The sequence below is a fragment of the Hyla sarda genome, chromosome 12 (genome assembly GCF_029499605.1).
Source record: "Hyla sarda isolate aHylSar1 chromosome 12, aHylSar1.hap1, whole genome shotgun sequence".
Lineage (NCBI taxonomy): Eukaryota > Metazoa > Chordata > Amphibia > Anura > Hylidae > Hyla > Hyla sarda.
The window spans coordinates 27563480-27580675 of record NC_079200.1 but is presented as its reverse complement, the minus strand read 5'-3'; the positions used below and the strand labels follow the sequence as shown (position 1 = coordinate 27580675).

The following is a 17196-nucleotide window of genomic DNA, read 5'->3' as shown; positions in this document are numbered from 1 at the left end:
GAAATGGGGACAGAAAGAATAATTTAAAGAAAATCTGCCGTATCTTATACTTTGAGGTTATTCTTTAGTAGCACATGTACGGTAATATATTGGAATTGGATCCTCAGGGTCGGCAATAACCTTCGTGTACTATGGGGGGAGATTTATCAAAACCTGTGAAGAGGAAAAGGTGACCAGTTGCCCATAGCAACCAATCAGATCGCTTCTTTCATTTTTAAGGGGGCCTGTGAAAAATGAAAGTAGAAATCTCATTGGTTGCTATGAGAAACTGGTCAACTTTTCCTCTGCACAGGTTTTGATAAATCTCCCCCATAGGGGGAGATTTATCAAAACCTGTGCAGAGGAAAAGTCAACCAGTTGCCCATAGCAACCAATCAGATTTCTACTTTCATTTTCCCATATCATCAGTGACATATACCCTCAGGATAGGCCAGTGTTTGCATTAAAGGGGTACTTCGCTGGAAAGCATTTTTTTTATCAACTGTTGCCACAAAGCTAAACAGATATGTAAATTACATCTATTTAAAAATCTTAATCCTTCCAGTACTTATCAGCTGCTATTTGCTCCACAGGAAGTTCTTTCCTTTTTGGATTTACTTTCTGTCTGTCCACAGTGCTCTCTGCTGACACCTCTGTCCAAGTCAGGAACTGTCCTGAACAGTATAGGTTTGCTGTGGGGAGTTGTTCCTGCTCTGGACAGTTCCTAAAATGGACAGAGGTGTCAGCAGAGAGCACTGTGGTCAGACAGAAAGGAAATCCAAAAAGAAGAGAACTTCCTGTGGAGCAAATAGCAGCTGATAAATACTGGAAGGATTAAGATTTTTTTTTTAATAGAAGTCATTTTAAAATCTGTTTACATTTCTGGCACCAGTTTATTTAAAGACATTTTTTTCCAGTGGAGTACCCCTTTAAACAGCTCAGTATACCCGGATCACACACCTTTTACAGTTTCTTTAAAATATGAGTGTGTATAATATGTCTGACAATTCAAGGAATCAGTCAGATGGGCGTGAACTTCATTTTAAAAATGGGAGTGACTGAAAGGTTATGGGTGGGATTATACAGTCCGGGGGTGTGAATATTGTACATTGAGGGGCTAAAACACACCCCAACTGTAGTGGGTGCAATTTTTAGTGCTTGCCATAGGTGCGATTACGAGTACATACGCCTCTTGTTGTTAGGCCTTGAAGACTGGTAAGGGACTACTCTACTCTTGTAGACTGGTAAGGGTCTACTCTACTCTTGTAGACTGGTAAGGGTCTACTCTACTCTTGCAGACTGGTAAGGGACTACTCTACTCTTGCTACTCTTTAAGACTGGTAAGGGTCTACTCTACTCTTGAAGACTGGTAAGGGACTACTCTACTCTTGAAGACTGGTCAGGGACTACTCTACTCTTGTAGACTGGTAAGGGTCTACTTTACTCTTGCAGACTGGTAAGGGACTACTCTACTCTTGCAGACTGGTATGGGTCTACTCTACTCTTGAAGACTGGTAAGGGTCTACTCTACTCCTTGAAGACCGGTAAGGGACTACTCTGCTCTTGTAGACCAGTAAGGGACTACTCTACTCTTGAAGACTGGTAAGGGACTACTCTACTCTTGTAGACTGGTAAGGGTCTACTCTACTCTTGTAGACTGGTAAGGGACTACTCTACTCTTGTAGACTGGTAAGGGTCTACTCTACTCTTGTAGACTGGTAAGGGTCTACTCTACTCTTGTAGACTAGTAAGGGTAGACTAGTAAGGGACTACTCTACTCTTGTAGACTGGTAAGGGTCTACTCTACTCTTGTAGACTGGTAAGGGTCTACTCTACTCTTGTAGACTAGTAAGGGTAGACTAGTAAGGGACTACTCTACTCTTGTAGACTGGTAAGGGTCTACTCTACTCTTGTAGACTGGTAAGGGACTACTCTACTCTTGTAGACCGGTAAGGGACTACTCTACTCTTGTAGACCGTTAAGGGACTACTCTAAAGTCAAAGGTTATGATCGGCCGGGGTGTGAGTGTTCAGACCCCGAAGGATCGCTAGAGCGAGCGCTGAGAAGAACGCGCTAAGTGCATTCTCTCCCTGGTCTGTGCTACGTGACCAAGACAAAGTATGATCTAAGTCAATGGGATTCTCTCGGTCCCCGACACAGAGAGTGGGGAGAAAAAGTACTCGCTTGTTCTAGTGATCAGTTGGGCTTTGAACACTCAGAACCCGACCGATCAGAACTTTTCTTTTAAAGGGAAAGGTACACTTTAAAGCGGTACTCTGCCCCTAGACTTCTTATCCCCTATCCAAAGGTGCGGCACCCTCAGTGAACAGGAGATAAGATGTCTAGGGGTGGAGTACCTCTTTAAAGAGAGCCGGTCTGTAATGAATAGGAGTGGCATAGTTTTTTGGGGAAAAAAGCAGACTAAGCTTAAAGGGGTACTCCACTGGAAAACATTTTTATTTTTTTAAACCAATTAGTGCAAGAAAGTTATACAGATATGTAAACTACTTCTATATAAAAATCTTAATTCTTCCAGTACTTATCAGCTGCTGAATCCTCCACAGGAAGTTCCTTTTTCTTTTTGGATTTCCTTTCTTTAGTGCTCTCTGCTGACACCTCTGTCCATTTTTGGAACTATCCAGAGCAGGAGAGGTTTGCTCTGGGGATTTGCCCAGTTCCTAAAATGGACAGAGGTGTCAGCAGAGAGCACTGTGGTCAGACTGAAAGGAAATTCAAAAAGAAAATAACTTCCTGTGGCGCATACAGCAGCTGATAAGTGCTGGAAGGATTAAGATTTTTTTAAATAGAAGTAATTTACAAATCTGTTAAACTTTCTGGCAACAGTTGTTTTCCAATCAGTGTATGCCTCCAGCTTTTGCAAAACTACAACTCCCAACATGCCCGGACAGCCTTCGGCTGTCCGGGCATGCTGGGAGTTGTAGTTTTGGAACTAATAGTGTTTTTCCGTGGAATCTATGTAAGGAATATGTCTGCCCTTGTGATCCAATTGATCTCACATATGACTAGTTCTGGGAAACAACACCTATATATATAGTAAGCTCTGTGTACACACACAATAGCGCCACCTTTTATATATCAGCTCTGTCTTGGCTGTCCCTTTAAATGTGGATCTGCCAGTTTCCTGAAATTTCCTTTCTTACTGCAACTCCCGTCTGACCTTGGTGAAAATCCATAGATGCATTATGTTTAAAATAAACTTGACTGCAAAGCGAGAGTATTTTACTGAAGTGCAGAACAAAGCCTCTAAACTGTATTGATCCTTATAGTGAAACCTGCCATATCTGATTACAGCATGAGCGCCTCCGACCAGGGTAATGGCGGTCTGCAGCACCGGACGTGTCAGGTGTCTCCATTAGAAAAAAAAAATTATGATGTTCTTTTCTGTCTCTAAAAATGGCTGTTTCCTGGAATCTGAGTTATATATAAGAGAAAAACACTATGAAAAGGGAAACTGTGAACACTTCCATGCTGTCTGAGTCACAAATCATTGGGACGGTCCCTGAAAGCCATCAGGGACCGCCCCCATGATGCACCGCTGGCCTTGACAGGACACTTCCTACACCCTGGCAGGTAGAGATCTATCAATCAAGAAGCCACCGGGGACCGCCCTGATGACTGGTGGTTCGGGCAGCATGAAAATAATAACAGGTTCCCTTTAAAAGGGATATTTCCATCGCATGAAGCTATACCTTATCCATATGATCGGGAATGACAGGTTAATTGGTGGTGGTGGTGGGGATGGGTTGGGTTCGACTGCTGGGACTCCCACCCATCATGAAAACAGAGGTGAAATATCTGCTAGAATAAAAAGGGCGCACTGCACAGAGCACTGTGGATATTGCTTCATTTAATCCCCAAAGAGCTTTTAAACTTGTTGAGCTTGGCAATACTCAGAAGCCCCTTAGAGAATGAATAGACTACTAGCTGTACATGAGCGGTACACTCCATTAATTTTGTTGTTTCTCCCCATTCTATAGGCAGGGGTCCCAATAGTCGGACGATGACTGATCGGCTTATTATCCTTTATACAGTGGTTAGGGGCACTAGGTAGGGGCCCCCAGCAGTGGCGTTGCTAGAGGCGCCCGCCGCTATTTCTTGCGCAGCCCTCACCCACAGAATGGCGTGGGCGCAGGACAGTCAGGGACTGTGAAGTTGTTGCCCTAATACAACTCTGGCGGTGCTGCGGTCCTCTATCTCCTCCTCCTCTTTAGCCGGTGTAGTGAAGAAAACTGTTCCCTGTAGATAATTGTGTCCAGGCAGCTGATGATAAATACTGAGTCAGCAAAGCGTGTGATTGGCTGAGACGCGCACACCCGCTCCATAATAAAAGTAGTAAGAGTAGTAAGAGTCCAGGGGGGCGGAAAAATTAGCTTTTGCCTAGGGTGGCAAAAATCCTTGCACCAACCCTGTGTATGTGTGTGTATAGAGGTATGATGTGTGTATAGAGGTATGATGTGTGTATGTATGGTGTGTGTATAGAGGTATGATGTGTGTGTATGTATGGTGTGTGTATAGAGGTATGATGTGTGCATGTATGGTGTGTGTATAGAGGTATGATGTGTGTATAGAGGTATGATGTGTGTATGTATGGTGTGTGTATAGAGGTATGTGTGTGTATGTATGGTGTGTGTATAGAGGTATGATGTGTGTATGTATGGTGTGTGTATAGAGGTATGATGTGTGTATGTATGGTGTGCGTATAGAGGTATGATGTGTGTATGTATGGTGTGTGTATAGAGGTATGATGTGTGTATGTATGGTGTATAGAGATATGATGTGTGTATGTATGGTGTGTGTATAGAGGTATGATGTGTGTATGTATGTGTGTGTATAGAGGTATGATGTGTGTATGTATGGTGTGTGTATAGAGGTATGATGTGTGTATGTATGGTGTGTGTATAGTGGTATGATGTGTGTATGTATGATGTATGTATAGAGGTATGATGTGTGTATGTATGGTGTATAGAGGTATGATGTGTGTATGTATGGTGTGTGTATAGAGGTATGATGTGTGTATAGAGGTATGATGTGTGTATGTATGGTGTGTGTATAGAGGTATGATGTATGTATGTATGGTGTGTGTATAGAGGTATGATGTGTGTATGTATGGTGTGTGTATAGAGGTATGATGTGTGTATAGAGGTATGATGTATGTATGTATGGTGTGTGTATAGAGGTATGATGTGTGTATGTATGGTGTGTGTATAGAGGTATGATGTGTGTATAGAGGTATGATGTGTGTATGTATGGTGTGTGTATAATGATTGTATGTAAAATGTGTGTATCAAAGCAAAGTTCAGCCATACACGCAGTGCAAAGTGAGTGTATTCAAGAAGTTACTCCACACACAGTGCACACAAAGTGAGGGCGGCCCCTAGGAGTGCAGCCGATTTATATTTTGGCATCCCCGCTTCTGCTATGTTGGGCATGCCTGCGCTATACTGTTCTCCCACTATGCTAAACATGGAATATTCAGAATTTTTTTTTATATTTTGGCAAACCTTAGCAGGTGGCAAGTTACATACAAGTCAGGCTAAGCTGAAGTGTCCCTAGTCAATACTTTCAAATGTTGGCAACTATGATGAGCAGCGACTACGTAGCCAAATTTGACTCATTGTATGTAAATTACAGTGTGGTGTTTATTCAGTATTTATACCTGTATTCAGTGGCATAGCAGAGGCCTCCGCAGTCCCCGTGGTGCGGGGGGGGGGGGGGGGGGGCATGCTAGGAGGGCCTGCCGCTGCCAACAGTCTTTTTCTAGGTACAGCCCCCAAAGGCAACACTGGCCACCACCAGAAGGCTGGCAGAAGGCTGGCAACAACCCCCCAGCTGGTGTCTATCCCCCCAGAAGGCTGGCAACAACCCCCCCCAACTGGTGTCTACCCCCCCAGAAGGCTGGCAACAACCCCCCAGCTGGTGTCTATCCCCCCAGAAGGCTGGCAACAACCCCCCAGCTGGTGTCTATCTGGGACCCTTTAGGAGCACAGGGTATGCTGGTAACAGACGTGCATGCCGCGCACAGGCACGTCTGTTACCACGAAGGAAGGCGAAGTCAGTGCAGCATGAGTTGTAAGTTTTGGGTCACCAGCATAGCCGTAGGTTGTGTCAGGGAATACTGGGTGTTTTATTTAGTAACTACAACTCCCAGCATTGTTTGATACAGCCTATGGCTCTGCAGCTGACCCAAAACTACAACTCCCATCATGTTGCATTATGTTGCATGTATGCATTATATAGTAGTATAGGTTATGGTGCAAAATGCTGGGAGTTGTAGTTTTGGGTCACCTACAGAGCCATAGGCTGTATCAAAGAATGCTGGGAGTTGTAGTCAGTAAATACAATTCTCAGCATTTCTGAAGCCAAAAACTCCCAGCACGTTGCACCATAACCAATACTACTATATAGTGCAACATGCTGAGAGTTGTAGTTTTAATTAGGGATGCTGCGCCACAGGAACTGAAGAAGCAGAGCGCCGCCAATAACACTGATCAATATTGTCTTATAGCAGCATTGTTTAGTGTTTGCAATCAAAAGATCACATGTCATCTATTGGGGCTAAAAAATTGTAAATAAAATATATTTAAAAAAGTTAATAAATGTAAATAAGCCCCTTCCCGAATTAAAGTTTGAATCTCCCCCTTTTCCCATATTTCAAATAAAATTATGTAAACAAAAATATGATGTGATAAAAAAAAAAATGCAATTCTAGGGTTTGGTATTTTTTTTGTTTACGCTGTTCACTGTACGGGATGAATAATGTTATATTTTAACCCCTTAGGGACTCAGCCCCTTTTCACCTTAAGGACTCAAAAAAATTTCGTTTTTGCACTTTTTTCATCCTCACCTTCTAAAAATCATAACGCTTTCAATTTTGCGCCTACAGACCCATATCATGACTTGCTTTTTGCGCCACCAATTGTACTTTGTAATGACCTCACTTATTTTATAACATAATCTACGGCAAAACAAAAAAAATTATTTGTGGGGTGAAATGAAAAAAAACAAAAAAACATTTTACGACTTTTTAGGGCTTCCGTTTCTACGCAGTGCACTTGTCGGTAAACATGACACCTTATCTTTATTCTGTAGGTCCATACGGTTACAGCGATACCCAATTTATGTAGATTTTATTTATTTTACTACTTTAAAAAAATTATAACTACATGCACCAACATTTGTATATTTAAAATTGTCATTTTATGACCCCTATAACTTTTTTATTTTTCCATATATGGGCTATATGAGGGCTCATTTTTTGTGCCGTGGTCTGTAGTTTTTTTAAGTACCATTTTTGTTTTGATGGGACTTTTTGATCGCCTTTTATTAATATTTTTATGGTATATGAAGTGAGCAAAAATTCTAAATTTTTGACTTTGGTACATTTATTATTGCATTATTTTATTTAAAAAATGAGAAAAGGGGGTGATTCAAACTTTTATGGGGGGGGGGGCTTATTCACATGTATTCTTTTTTTTTTTTTTTTATACCATGCAATCTTTTGATTGCATACACTGATCAATGCTATGCCATATGTATAGCATTGATCAGTGTTACCGGCTCTCTGCTGCTCTAGCCTGCTGAAGAGGCTTGGAGCAGTAGATCGCTGATCGGACGACCAGGAGGCAGCTGAGGACCCTCCTGTCTCCCATTGAGCTGATTGGGATATCGCGATTCTGTCATTAAAGTCCCGATCAGCTCCGCTGAGCTGCCGGGATAGTTTTACTTTCACTTTAGACGCCATAATCAACTTTGATCGCGGCGTCTAAAGGGTTATTGCCGGGCATCGGCCCGATCGGCGATGCCCGGCATTAACCCCAGGTCCTGGCTGCTGATAGCAATCGGGACCCACGTGGTTTGAAGCGTTCTCCGTTCATGAGAACGCTTTAAACCCCCGTTACGGGAATCATGATGTACAGGTACGCCCTGAGTCCTTAAGTGGTTACTAGATCGGACAATTATGTACACGGCGATATTAAATATGTTTATTTTATCATGTTTACATATTTTTTATATGGAATTTGGGAAAAGGGGGGTGATTTAAGCTTTTAATATGGAAGGGGTTAATGTGTGTGTGTTAACCTCTTAAGGACGCAGGAGTACATGTACGCCCTCGTTCCCTGGTACTTAAAGGGGTACTTCGCCTCGAGACATCTTATCCTCTATGCTTGGATAGGGGATAAGATGTCTAGGGGCGGAGTACCCCTTTAAGAATGCAGAGCGTACCTGTAAGCCCGGACACCTTGAGTTAAAGCGAGTGCAGAAGCTGTGCTCGCTTCAGAGAAATAAGTGTTGTCTACCACCAGTAGCCAGACACTCACTGCTTACGGCAGGCAGTGGCGATCCCACTGCTGTCCGTCATTTAACCCTTTAGAAGCCATGATCATTGCTTAAACATCTAAGTAAAAATCTAAGGTAACTCAGAGGAGCTTACCGATCCCCCACAACATGAAGACAGAGTGTCAGTGTGTGTTCGTTTTATATGCAGAGTTAGCAGTGGGTGGTAGTATTATATTTAAAGTGCACAGTGTATAGTAGTATTATATTATAAGGCCACAGTATGTGCTAGTATTATATTCAGAGGGTGCAGTGTCAGTGTCTGGCAGTATTATATTCAGAGGGTGTTGTATCTTGCCGTATTTTATTCAGAGGGTGCAGTGTGTGGCTGTATTATTTTATTCAGATGGTGCAGTGTGTGGCAGTATTATATTCAGAGGGCGATGTATTTGGCAGTGTTATATTCAGAGGGTGCAGTGTGTGGCAGTTTTATTTTATGCAGATGGTGCAGTGTGTGGCAGTATTAGATTCAGAGGGAGATTTATGTGGCAGGATTCTATTCAGAGGGCGCAGTGTGTGGCAGTATTATATTCAGGGGGTGCACTGTGTGGCAGTATTATATTCAGAGGGCGATGTATGTGGCAGTATTATATTTAGAGGGTGCAGTGTGGCAGTATTATATTCAGAGGGCGATTTATGTGGCAGTATTATATTCAGGGGGTGCAGTGTGTGGCAGTATTATATTCAGGGGGTGCAGTGTGTGGCAGTATTATATTCAGGGGGTGCAGTGTGTGGCAGTATTATATTCAGGGGGTGCAGTGTGTGGCAGTATTATATTCAGAGGGCGCTGTATGTGGCAGTATTAGATTCAGAGGGTGCAGTGTGTGGCAGTATTATATTCAGGGGGTGCAGTGTGTGGCAGTATTATATTCAGGGGGTGCAGTGTGTGGCAGTATTATATTCAGGGGGTGCAGTGTGTGGCAGTATTATATTCAGAGGGCGCTGTATGTGGCAGTATTAGATTCAGATGGTGCAGTGTGTGGCGGTATTATATTCAGAGGGTGCAGTGTGTGGCAGTAATATATTCAGGGGGTGCAGTGTGTGGCAGTATTATATTCAGAGGGCGCTGTATGTGTCAGTATTATATTCAGATGGTGCAGTGTGTGACGGTATTATATTCAGGGGGTGCAGTGTGTGGCAGTATTATATTCAGAGGGCGATTTATGTGGCAGTATTATATTCAGGGGGTGCAGTGTGTAGCAGTATTATATTCAGGGGGTGCAGTGTGTGGCAATATTATATTCAGGGGGTGCAGTGTGTGGCAGTATTATATTCAGAGGGCGCTGTATGTGGCAGTATTAGATTCAGAGGGTGCAGTGTGTGGCAGTATTATATTCAGGGGGTGCAGTGTGTGGCAGTATTATATTCAGGGGGTGCAGTGTGTGGCAGTATTATATTCAGGGGGTGCAGTGTGTGGCAGTATTATATTCAGAGGGCGCTGTATGTGGCAGTATTAGATTCAGATGGTGCAGTGTGTGGCGGTATTATATTCAAAGGGTGCAGTGTGTGGCAGTATTATATTCAGGGGGTGCAGTGTGTGGCAGTATTATATTCAGAGGCCGCTGTATGTGTCAGTATTATATTCAGATGGTGCAGTGTGTGGCGGTATTATATTCAGAGGGCGCAGTGTGTGGCAGTATTATATTCAGATGGTGCAGTGTGTGGCAGTATTATATTCAGAGGGTGCAGTGTGTGGCAGTATTATATTCAGATGGTGCAGTGTGTGGCAGTATTATATTCAGAGGGTGCAGTGTGTGGCAGTATTATATTCAGGGGGTGCAGTGTGTGGCAGTATTATATTCAGGGGGTGCAGTGTGTGGCAGTATTATATTCAGGGGGTGCAGTGTGTGGCAGTATTATATTCAGAGGGCGCTGTATGTGGCAGAATTATATTCAGATGGTGCAGTGTGTGGCGGTATTATATTCAGAGGGTGCAGTGTGTGCCAGTCCTCACTTATTTATTTACTTAGGTTGTAAAACATAGATAATTGTATTATTTTATCTACGCTATATATTGTACCCTACAGTGACATAAAAAAACAAATGTTAGTATTACTTACAAATGCTCTTCATACATCCAAAGAAAATGCCTATGGGTGGTGCATATCAGTATAGGTGGAGCAATTTGGTATGGGTGGGGTACATTGGCATGGGTGTGGTATACCTTGTGTGGGAGGAGCTTAGGGGCCTCCTCAGTAGGTCTCGCAGGGGGGGCCCCCAAATTTATTGTTACCCCACTGGTAAGGAGATAACTTCTTCAGATGGGAATACCCTTTCAAAGTACTTGTGGTAAAGGGTTACAAATATGTGAATTAATTAAGTAGAAAGGATCTGATTTTCCAAAAACAGCGCCACTGTTGTCCAAGGGGTGTATCTAGTATTGCAGCTTATTTATAAGCTGTGGAGCAAAATAACAGCGGAGCTTCCCTGTAAGTCAAGAAATATCACACAAATCTGCATTTCTGCAGTACTTACAAAGCTGTAGTCCCCATTAAGAGGTATCTTAAATTCGGAGGAACCTGAAGAGTTTTCGGGGGTCTTTTTATCCGATGCACTCAGCTGGTTTTCGTTCTTTTCGAAGTACTCAAGGAATGACGGCTTGGCAACTTGTGCAGGCGGGTTACTTTCTGTAATGCCAAACAGTAAAGATTATTTTGGGTACTGAGTTCTGTATCATATTAACTTTACAAGGACAAGGCCATGAGAAGGCCTTAAAGGGGTATTGCGCTGGAAAACTTTTTTTTTTTTTTTTTTTTAAATCAACTGGTGCCAGAAAGTTAAACAGATTTATAAATTGCTTCTATTAAAAAATCTTAATCCTTCCAGTACTTATTAGCTGCTGAATACTACAGAGGAAATTATTTTCATTTTGGAACACAGAGCTCTCTGCTGACATCATGACCACAGTGCTCTCTGCTGACATCATGACCACAGTGCTCTCTGCTGACATCTCTGTCCATTTTAAGAACTGTCCAGAGTAGGAGAAAATCCCCATAGTAAACATATGCTGCTCTGGACAGTTCCTAAAATGGACAGAGATATCAGCAGAGAGCACTGTGCTCGTGATGTCAGCAGAGAGCACTGTGTTCCAAAAAGAAAATAATTTCCTCTGTAGTATTCAGCAGTTAATAAGTACTGGAAGGATTAAGATTTTTTAATAGAAGTAATTTACAAATCTGTTTAACTTTCTGGCACCAGTTGATTTAAAAAAAAAAAAAAGTTTTCCACCGGAGTACCCCTTTAAGGAAACGTCAGAGGAAGTAAAACGGCCGCAAGCCTGACGTTCCTTGTGTCTATGTTCCCATGAATTGTATCTGCACTGAATGTAAATAAAATGTGGATAAAAGAGATTATATGGTGAGTGCCGTGAGACTTCTTATCTTTTCTTTTGAATGAAATGATCTGTGTATAGCATATTATTCAGCAAACTGTTATCTGGGAAGATCTATTATGTTCCTAAGTATTAATGATCTTTCTTTACCCTTTCATAGAATGAGGCTGATGTAGAATGAGAATGATGTGGAGACGGACGAATTTCCGCAAAAATCCTCAAAAATTCCACTTGAATTTGGGCAGATGTGTGGCTGAATTTCTCAAAACACAGAATTCTGCAGAAATTCAAACCCCATTGACTTCTATGGGATTTCGCTAAATGTTAATATTATTATATTTTTGCAGAAAGTGGAATATGCGCACTTAAATTCTGTTGTGTGAATGGGACAGTGAGTGTACAGTAAATTTGGGTGGAATTTTAGGCAGATGCTTTTGTGGAGTTCTTCTGCGGAATTCCGCCAGCTGAACATAGCCTTACTCTGAATCTGTTTAAAATGGATCTAGTATGAAGGTAGGTAGTGACTCTAATGTAAACGGAGATCGGCTTCACGAGGGTTACACCTCTATCGGGCAATAAATAACCTTTGTTAAAGGGGAACTCCCGTGCCCCAGCGTTCTGAAAATTTTGTCAGCCGTCACGCCCCCTCCCATAGACGTGAATGGAAGGGGCGTGGCCTTGACGTCACAACCACTGCCGCCAGAACCCGGCGTTTGTTTGGAACACTGGGTGCTGCAGGAGATCGTAAGGGGTCCCACCGCGATCAGACATCTTATCCCCTATCCTTTGGATAGGGGATAAGATGTCTAGCAACAGAGTACCCCTGAAAGGGGTACTCCGCTGCTCAGCGTTTGGAACAAACAGTACCGAACGCTACTGCAGGAGATCGTGATGTCATAGCCCCGCCCCCTCATGATGTCACGTGGGGGCGGGGCTATGACATCACGATCTCCCGGAGCAGCGTTCGGAACTGTTTGTTCCAAACGCTGAGCAGCGGAGTACCCCTTTAAGCTCAATGTAGCATGGAATACAGTGTCAAGTGGGAGCGGGTGGAGTTCCTGAACACTATGTTATGTTTATGGTGGCTCTGATTTACTAAATTAAAGGGGGTGTGCTTATGTGAACAGAGTTAGGGTGGGTTCACACTACGTTTGCTGGATCCAGTTGGGAGGGGCGAAAACCAACCGCTCCCGTATCCCAGCCGGATCCGGCCCAAACCCCATTCATTTCAATGAGCCGACCGAAGTCAAACGTTGACTCCGGTTGTCTCATTTTTCCCCCGTATACGGTTTTCTGACTGGACCAAAAACCTTGGTATACCGGTCAGAAAACCGTATACGGGGCAAAAATGAGACAACTGGAGTCAGCATTTGACTCTGGTCGGCTCATTGAAATAAATGGGGTTCGGGCCGGATCCGGCTGGGATATGGGAGCGGCCGGTTTTCGCCCCAACCAGATCCAGCAACCGTACACTACAATCGTAGTGTGAACCCACCCTTAGAGAATTTAAAGGGAACCAATCATCAGATTTTACCCTATATAACGCTTGGCAAAGCGTTATATAGGGTAAAATCTTTATTTTCACCATTCCCGGGGGACGCTCCTGCCCCCAGGGATGGTGAAGATATGAAGTTATAAACTAGTCACCGCCGCCGCCGTAAGTAGTCACCTGGGCGGGAGCTCTTCTCATCTGCTCCCGTTCTTCGGCCGGGAGCGACGCCCCCTCCGCTTGATTGATGGGCCGCGTCATCACTCTGCTCCGTCTGTTCAGTGAGCGGAACAATGACGCGGCCCATCAATCAAGCGGAGGGGGCGTCGCTGCCGGCCGAAGAACGGGAGTTGGTGAGAAGAGCTCCCCGCCCAGGTGACTACTTACGGCGGCGGCGGTGACTAGTTTATAACTTCATACCTTCACCATCCCTGGGGGCAGGAGCGTCCCCCGGGGATGGGGAGGACAACAATTTTACCCTATATAACGCTTTGCCAAGCATTATATAGGGTAAAATCTGATGATTTGTTCCCTTTAAGGGAAAAAATATGAAATTTTTTTAATTCCAAAATGCTAATAAGAGCACATCAATAACTTCAGTCAAACAAACATCAAGATTATCATCTTACCATCTGAAGATCAACACCATATTTTATTGCAAATCCATTAGAAACAGGTAGGTATACGCTTCTCAGACAAGACAGGCCGGACATGTTTTTGGGGTGGTGGTTACTAATGGATGTGAAATAAAGGACGGTGTCTTCATGGACTATTGGAGAGCTGGATTCTTCTTCATTTTACATTAATACCTGTACAAATAAACTTATACACGGATGTCCTTTATTTATTACATTTTGCCCCATCACTTCGGCTACTAAGGGAACGTGACCCTTTTTTGTATCCACAGAACCTTCCATGCGTGCTAAGCTAAGAATTAGATGTTTCCCTGATGTGACCTTGACTGAGCAGTGAAGGTGACGACTGACAGGTCCTTATTGAGAGATACGGTAAAAGCCTTCCTTCCTACGGGAGTATATTCTTTCAGACTCAAGTATTGGTGAAACGGCTAGGAACAAATTAAAGACTGCAGTGGGATACAATTACGTAGCACTGACTGCACAACCTCAAAAGTCTAAGTAGAAGGACAAACCTCAAAAAGACAAATTTATCAATTCAATGTCACAGACATAACAGACTTAGGTGGCCTCATCACCAACCTTTCTTTATGGTAGATTAAAGGGGTACTCCGGTGGAAAACAAAGGTTTTCAAATCAACTGGTGCCAGAAAGTTAAACAGATTTGTAAATTACTTCTATTAAAAAAATCTTAACCCTTCCAGTACTTATCAGCTGCTGTATACTACAGAGAAATGTGTGAAGTTTCCTTTCTGTCTGACCACAGTGCTCTCTGCTGACACCTCTGTCCATGTCAGGAACTGTCCAGAGCAGGATAGGTTTGCTATGGGGATTTGCTTCTAATCTGGACAGTTCCTGACACAGACAGAGGTGGCAGCAGAGAGCAATGTGGTCAGACTGGAAAGAACTTCACGCATTTCTCTGTAGTATGCAGCAGCTGATAAGTACTTGAAGGATTAAGATTTTGAAATAGAAGTAATTTACAAATCTGTTTAACTTTCTGGCACCAGTTGATTTGGAAACACTTGTTTCCACTGGACTTTAACTACTCACAAAGTTTTGATATATATATATATATATATATATATATATATATATATATACATAGATAGATAGATTTTGTCTTCTTTTGAATTCAGATTATGAAATGCTCAAGTACATATTAAAGGGGTACTCCGGTGGAAAACAAATGTTTTTAAATCAACCGGTGCCAAAAAGTTATACAGATATGTGAATTGCTTCTATTTAATAATCGTAATCCTTCCAGTACTTATCAGTTGCTGTATACTACAGAGGAAGTTGTGTAGTTCTCTCCAGACTGACCACAGTGCTCTCTTCTGACACCTCTGTCAGGAACTGTCCAGAGCAGGATAGGTTTGATATAGGGATTTGTTTCTACTCTGGACAGTTCCTGACACGGACAGAGGTGTCAGCAGAGAGCACTGTGGTCAGTCTGGAGAGAACTACACAACTTCCTCTGTAGTATACAGTAACTGATAAGTACTGGAAGGATTACGATTATTAAATAGAAGTAATTTACAAATCTGGCACCAGTTGATTTGAAAATATATATTTTTTTCACCGGGATAAGATGTAGGATCGCAGGGGTCCTGCCGCTGGGGACCCCCGCAATCTCGGTGCAGCCCCCGGCATTCTGTGCCGCGAGCTGCCTCCGAGATGGGGACGTGACATGATGCCAAGCCCCCTCCATTCCGTCACGCCCCCTCCCATAGACATGAATGGAGGGGGCGTGGCATCACTAGGGGGTGTGGCCGTGACGTCACGTCCCTGTCTCTGAGGCAACAGCCGGCACAGAATGTCGGGGGCTGCACCGAGATTGCCAGTGGCGGGACCCTTGTGATCACACATCTTATCCCCTATCCTTTGGATAGCGAATAAGATGTATAACGGCAGAATACCCCTTTAATCTAATAACACCACGCAGATTAAAAACAGCACTTTAAAAAGCCCTGTCCAATCAATAAACTAAGAAATATAGCAGCGTCATGTAGTGTTGGGCGTACAAGCTATGGATGCCTCGGCCATCGGGTCATCCTATCCTCTAAGGCCAGCCCTGGAGATCAGTAGGAGTTATGGGAACTCACACATAAGAGGACTCGCACATTTTTAGGACTTCTAGGACCTGCAGGTTTCCATAACTCCAATTTGTTTAAGCGGAGAGGCAGCAATACATGGACTGTCATCTCTTCATTAAAGAATCAGCATGGGGCTTGTTATAAAAGTCTATTATGAGAAAAGCCTTTAAACTATTGGACAACGTTACCTTCTATAGAACGTTCTGTACTGGCAGCTGTATAGTTTTACTAATGTGCAGACACTGCTGGCACCGTCCCCTGGCCGCCTGCCTTATCTGCCCCCTTAAGGCAAACTGGCAGAACCGTACAGTAATATACACACACAGTCACTTTATAGGTTTTTTTGGACCATTTAAAGGGAAAATAGAACCAATTTTGTCAGAAAAGTTTCTCTGACAGTACAATGGGGGGAGCTGCTGCGAATATGACCGGCAACTTCTACATGTTTACACAAGTCTCTAAAAACATTAGGTTTAGTAAACTACTACAGGGGATGATTTTGCTGATAAAATTCACATTTAAAAGGGGTTTTCCAGTAAAAAAAAATGTATATATCAACTGGCTCCAGAAAGTTAAACAGATTTGTAAACTACTTCTATTAAAAAATCATAATCATTCCAGTAGTTATCAGCTGCTGAAGTTGAGTTGTTCTTTTCTGTCTGACAGCAGCGCTCTCTGCTGACATCTCTGATTGTCTCGGGAACCAGGAGCAAATCCCCATAGCAAACTTCTAATGCTTCGGACAGTTAATGAGACAAGCAGAGGTGTCAGCAGAGAGCACTGTTGTCAAAAAGCAAAGAACGACTCAACTTCAGCAGCTGATAACTACTGGAAGGATTAAGATTTGTTAATAGAAGTCATTTACAAATCTGTTTAGCTTTCTGGAACCAGTTGATATATATACCCCTTTAAATGTGCCTATTGTTTCCCAAAAGAATAATTAAAACTTGCATGGTCTTATAAGATTGACCCTGAGTGGTAACAAGGTGATGTCAGTGCTCTCGTTGCTGTTACTGAGCCCTTGAGAGTCCTTTTCTATTATGCACAGCTACAGTGCCTTGCAAAAGAATTCACCCCCTTGCCTTTTTTCGTATTTTGGTACATTACAGCCTTAAAGGGGTTCTCCACCATAAGGTGATTTTAGTACGTACCTGGCAGACAGTAATGGACATGCTTAGGAAGGATCTGCGCTTGTCTTGGGCTAAATGGCTATGTTGTGAGATTACCATAACACTGTGGCTAGCTTTTTGTGAACTAGTATTTCCTGTTTGACTTTTCTTTTTTTTTTACTACAAATCCCACAATTTCATT

At 43.0% G+C, this 17196-nt stretch overlaps 2 protein-coding genes across 2 annotated transcripts in view; one reads left to right on the top strand and one right to left on the bottom strand.

Moving 5' to 3' along the window:
• Window positions 1-14431, top strand: part of LOC130296606 (potassium voltage-gated channel subfamily S member 1-like) — a 49231-nt gene extending 34800 nt beyond the window's left edge. Inside the window, exon 4 of the mRNA XM_056548319.1 lies at window positions 14062-14431. The gene's annotated coding sequence lies outside the window, so the exon portion shown is untranslated. The remainder of the gene's footprint in view (window positions 1-14061) is intronic.
• The window catches only part of LOC130296605 (serine/threonine-protein kinase 4-like), a 98281-nt gene that overhangs the window by 2918 nt on the left and 78167 nt on the right, over window positions 1-17196 (bottom strand). The window contains exon 10 of the mRNA XM_056548317.1: window positions 10810-10961. Coding sequence (XP_056404292.1) covers window positions 10810-10961 — 152 coding nt within the window. The remainder of the gene's footprint in view (window positions 1-10809; window positions 10962-17196) is intronic.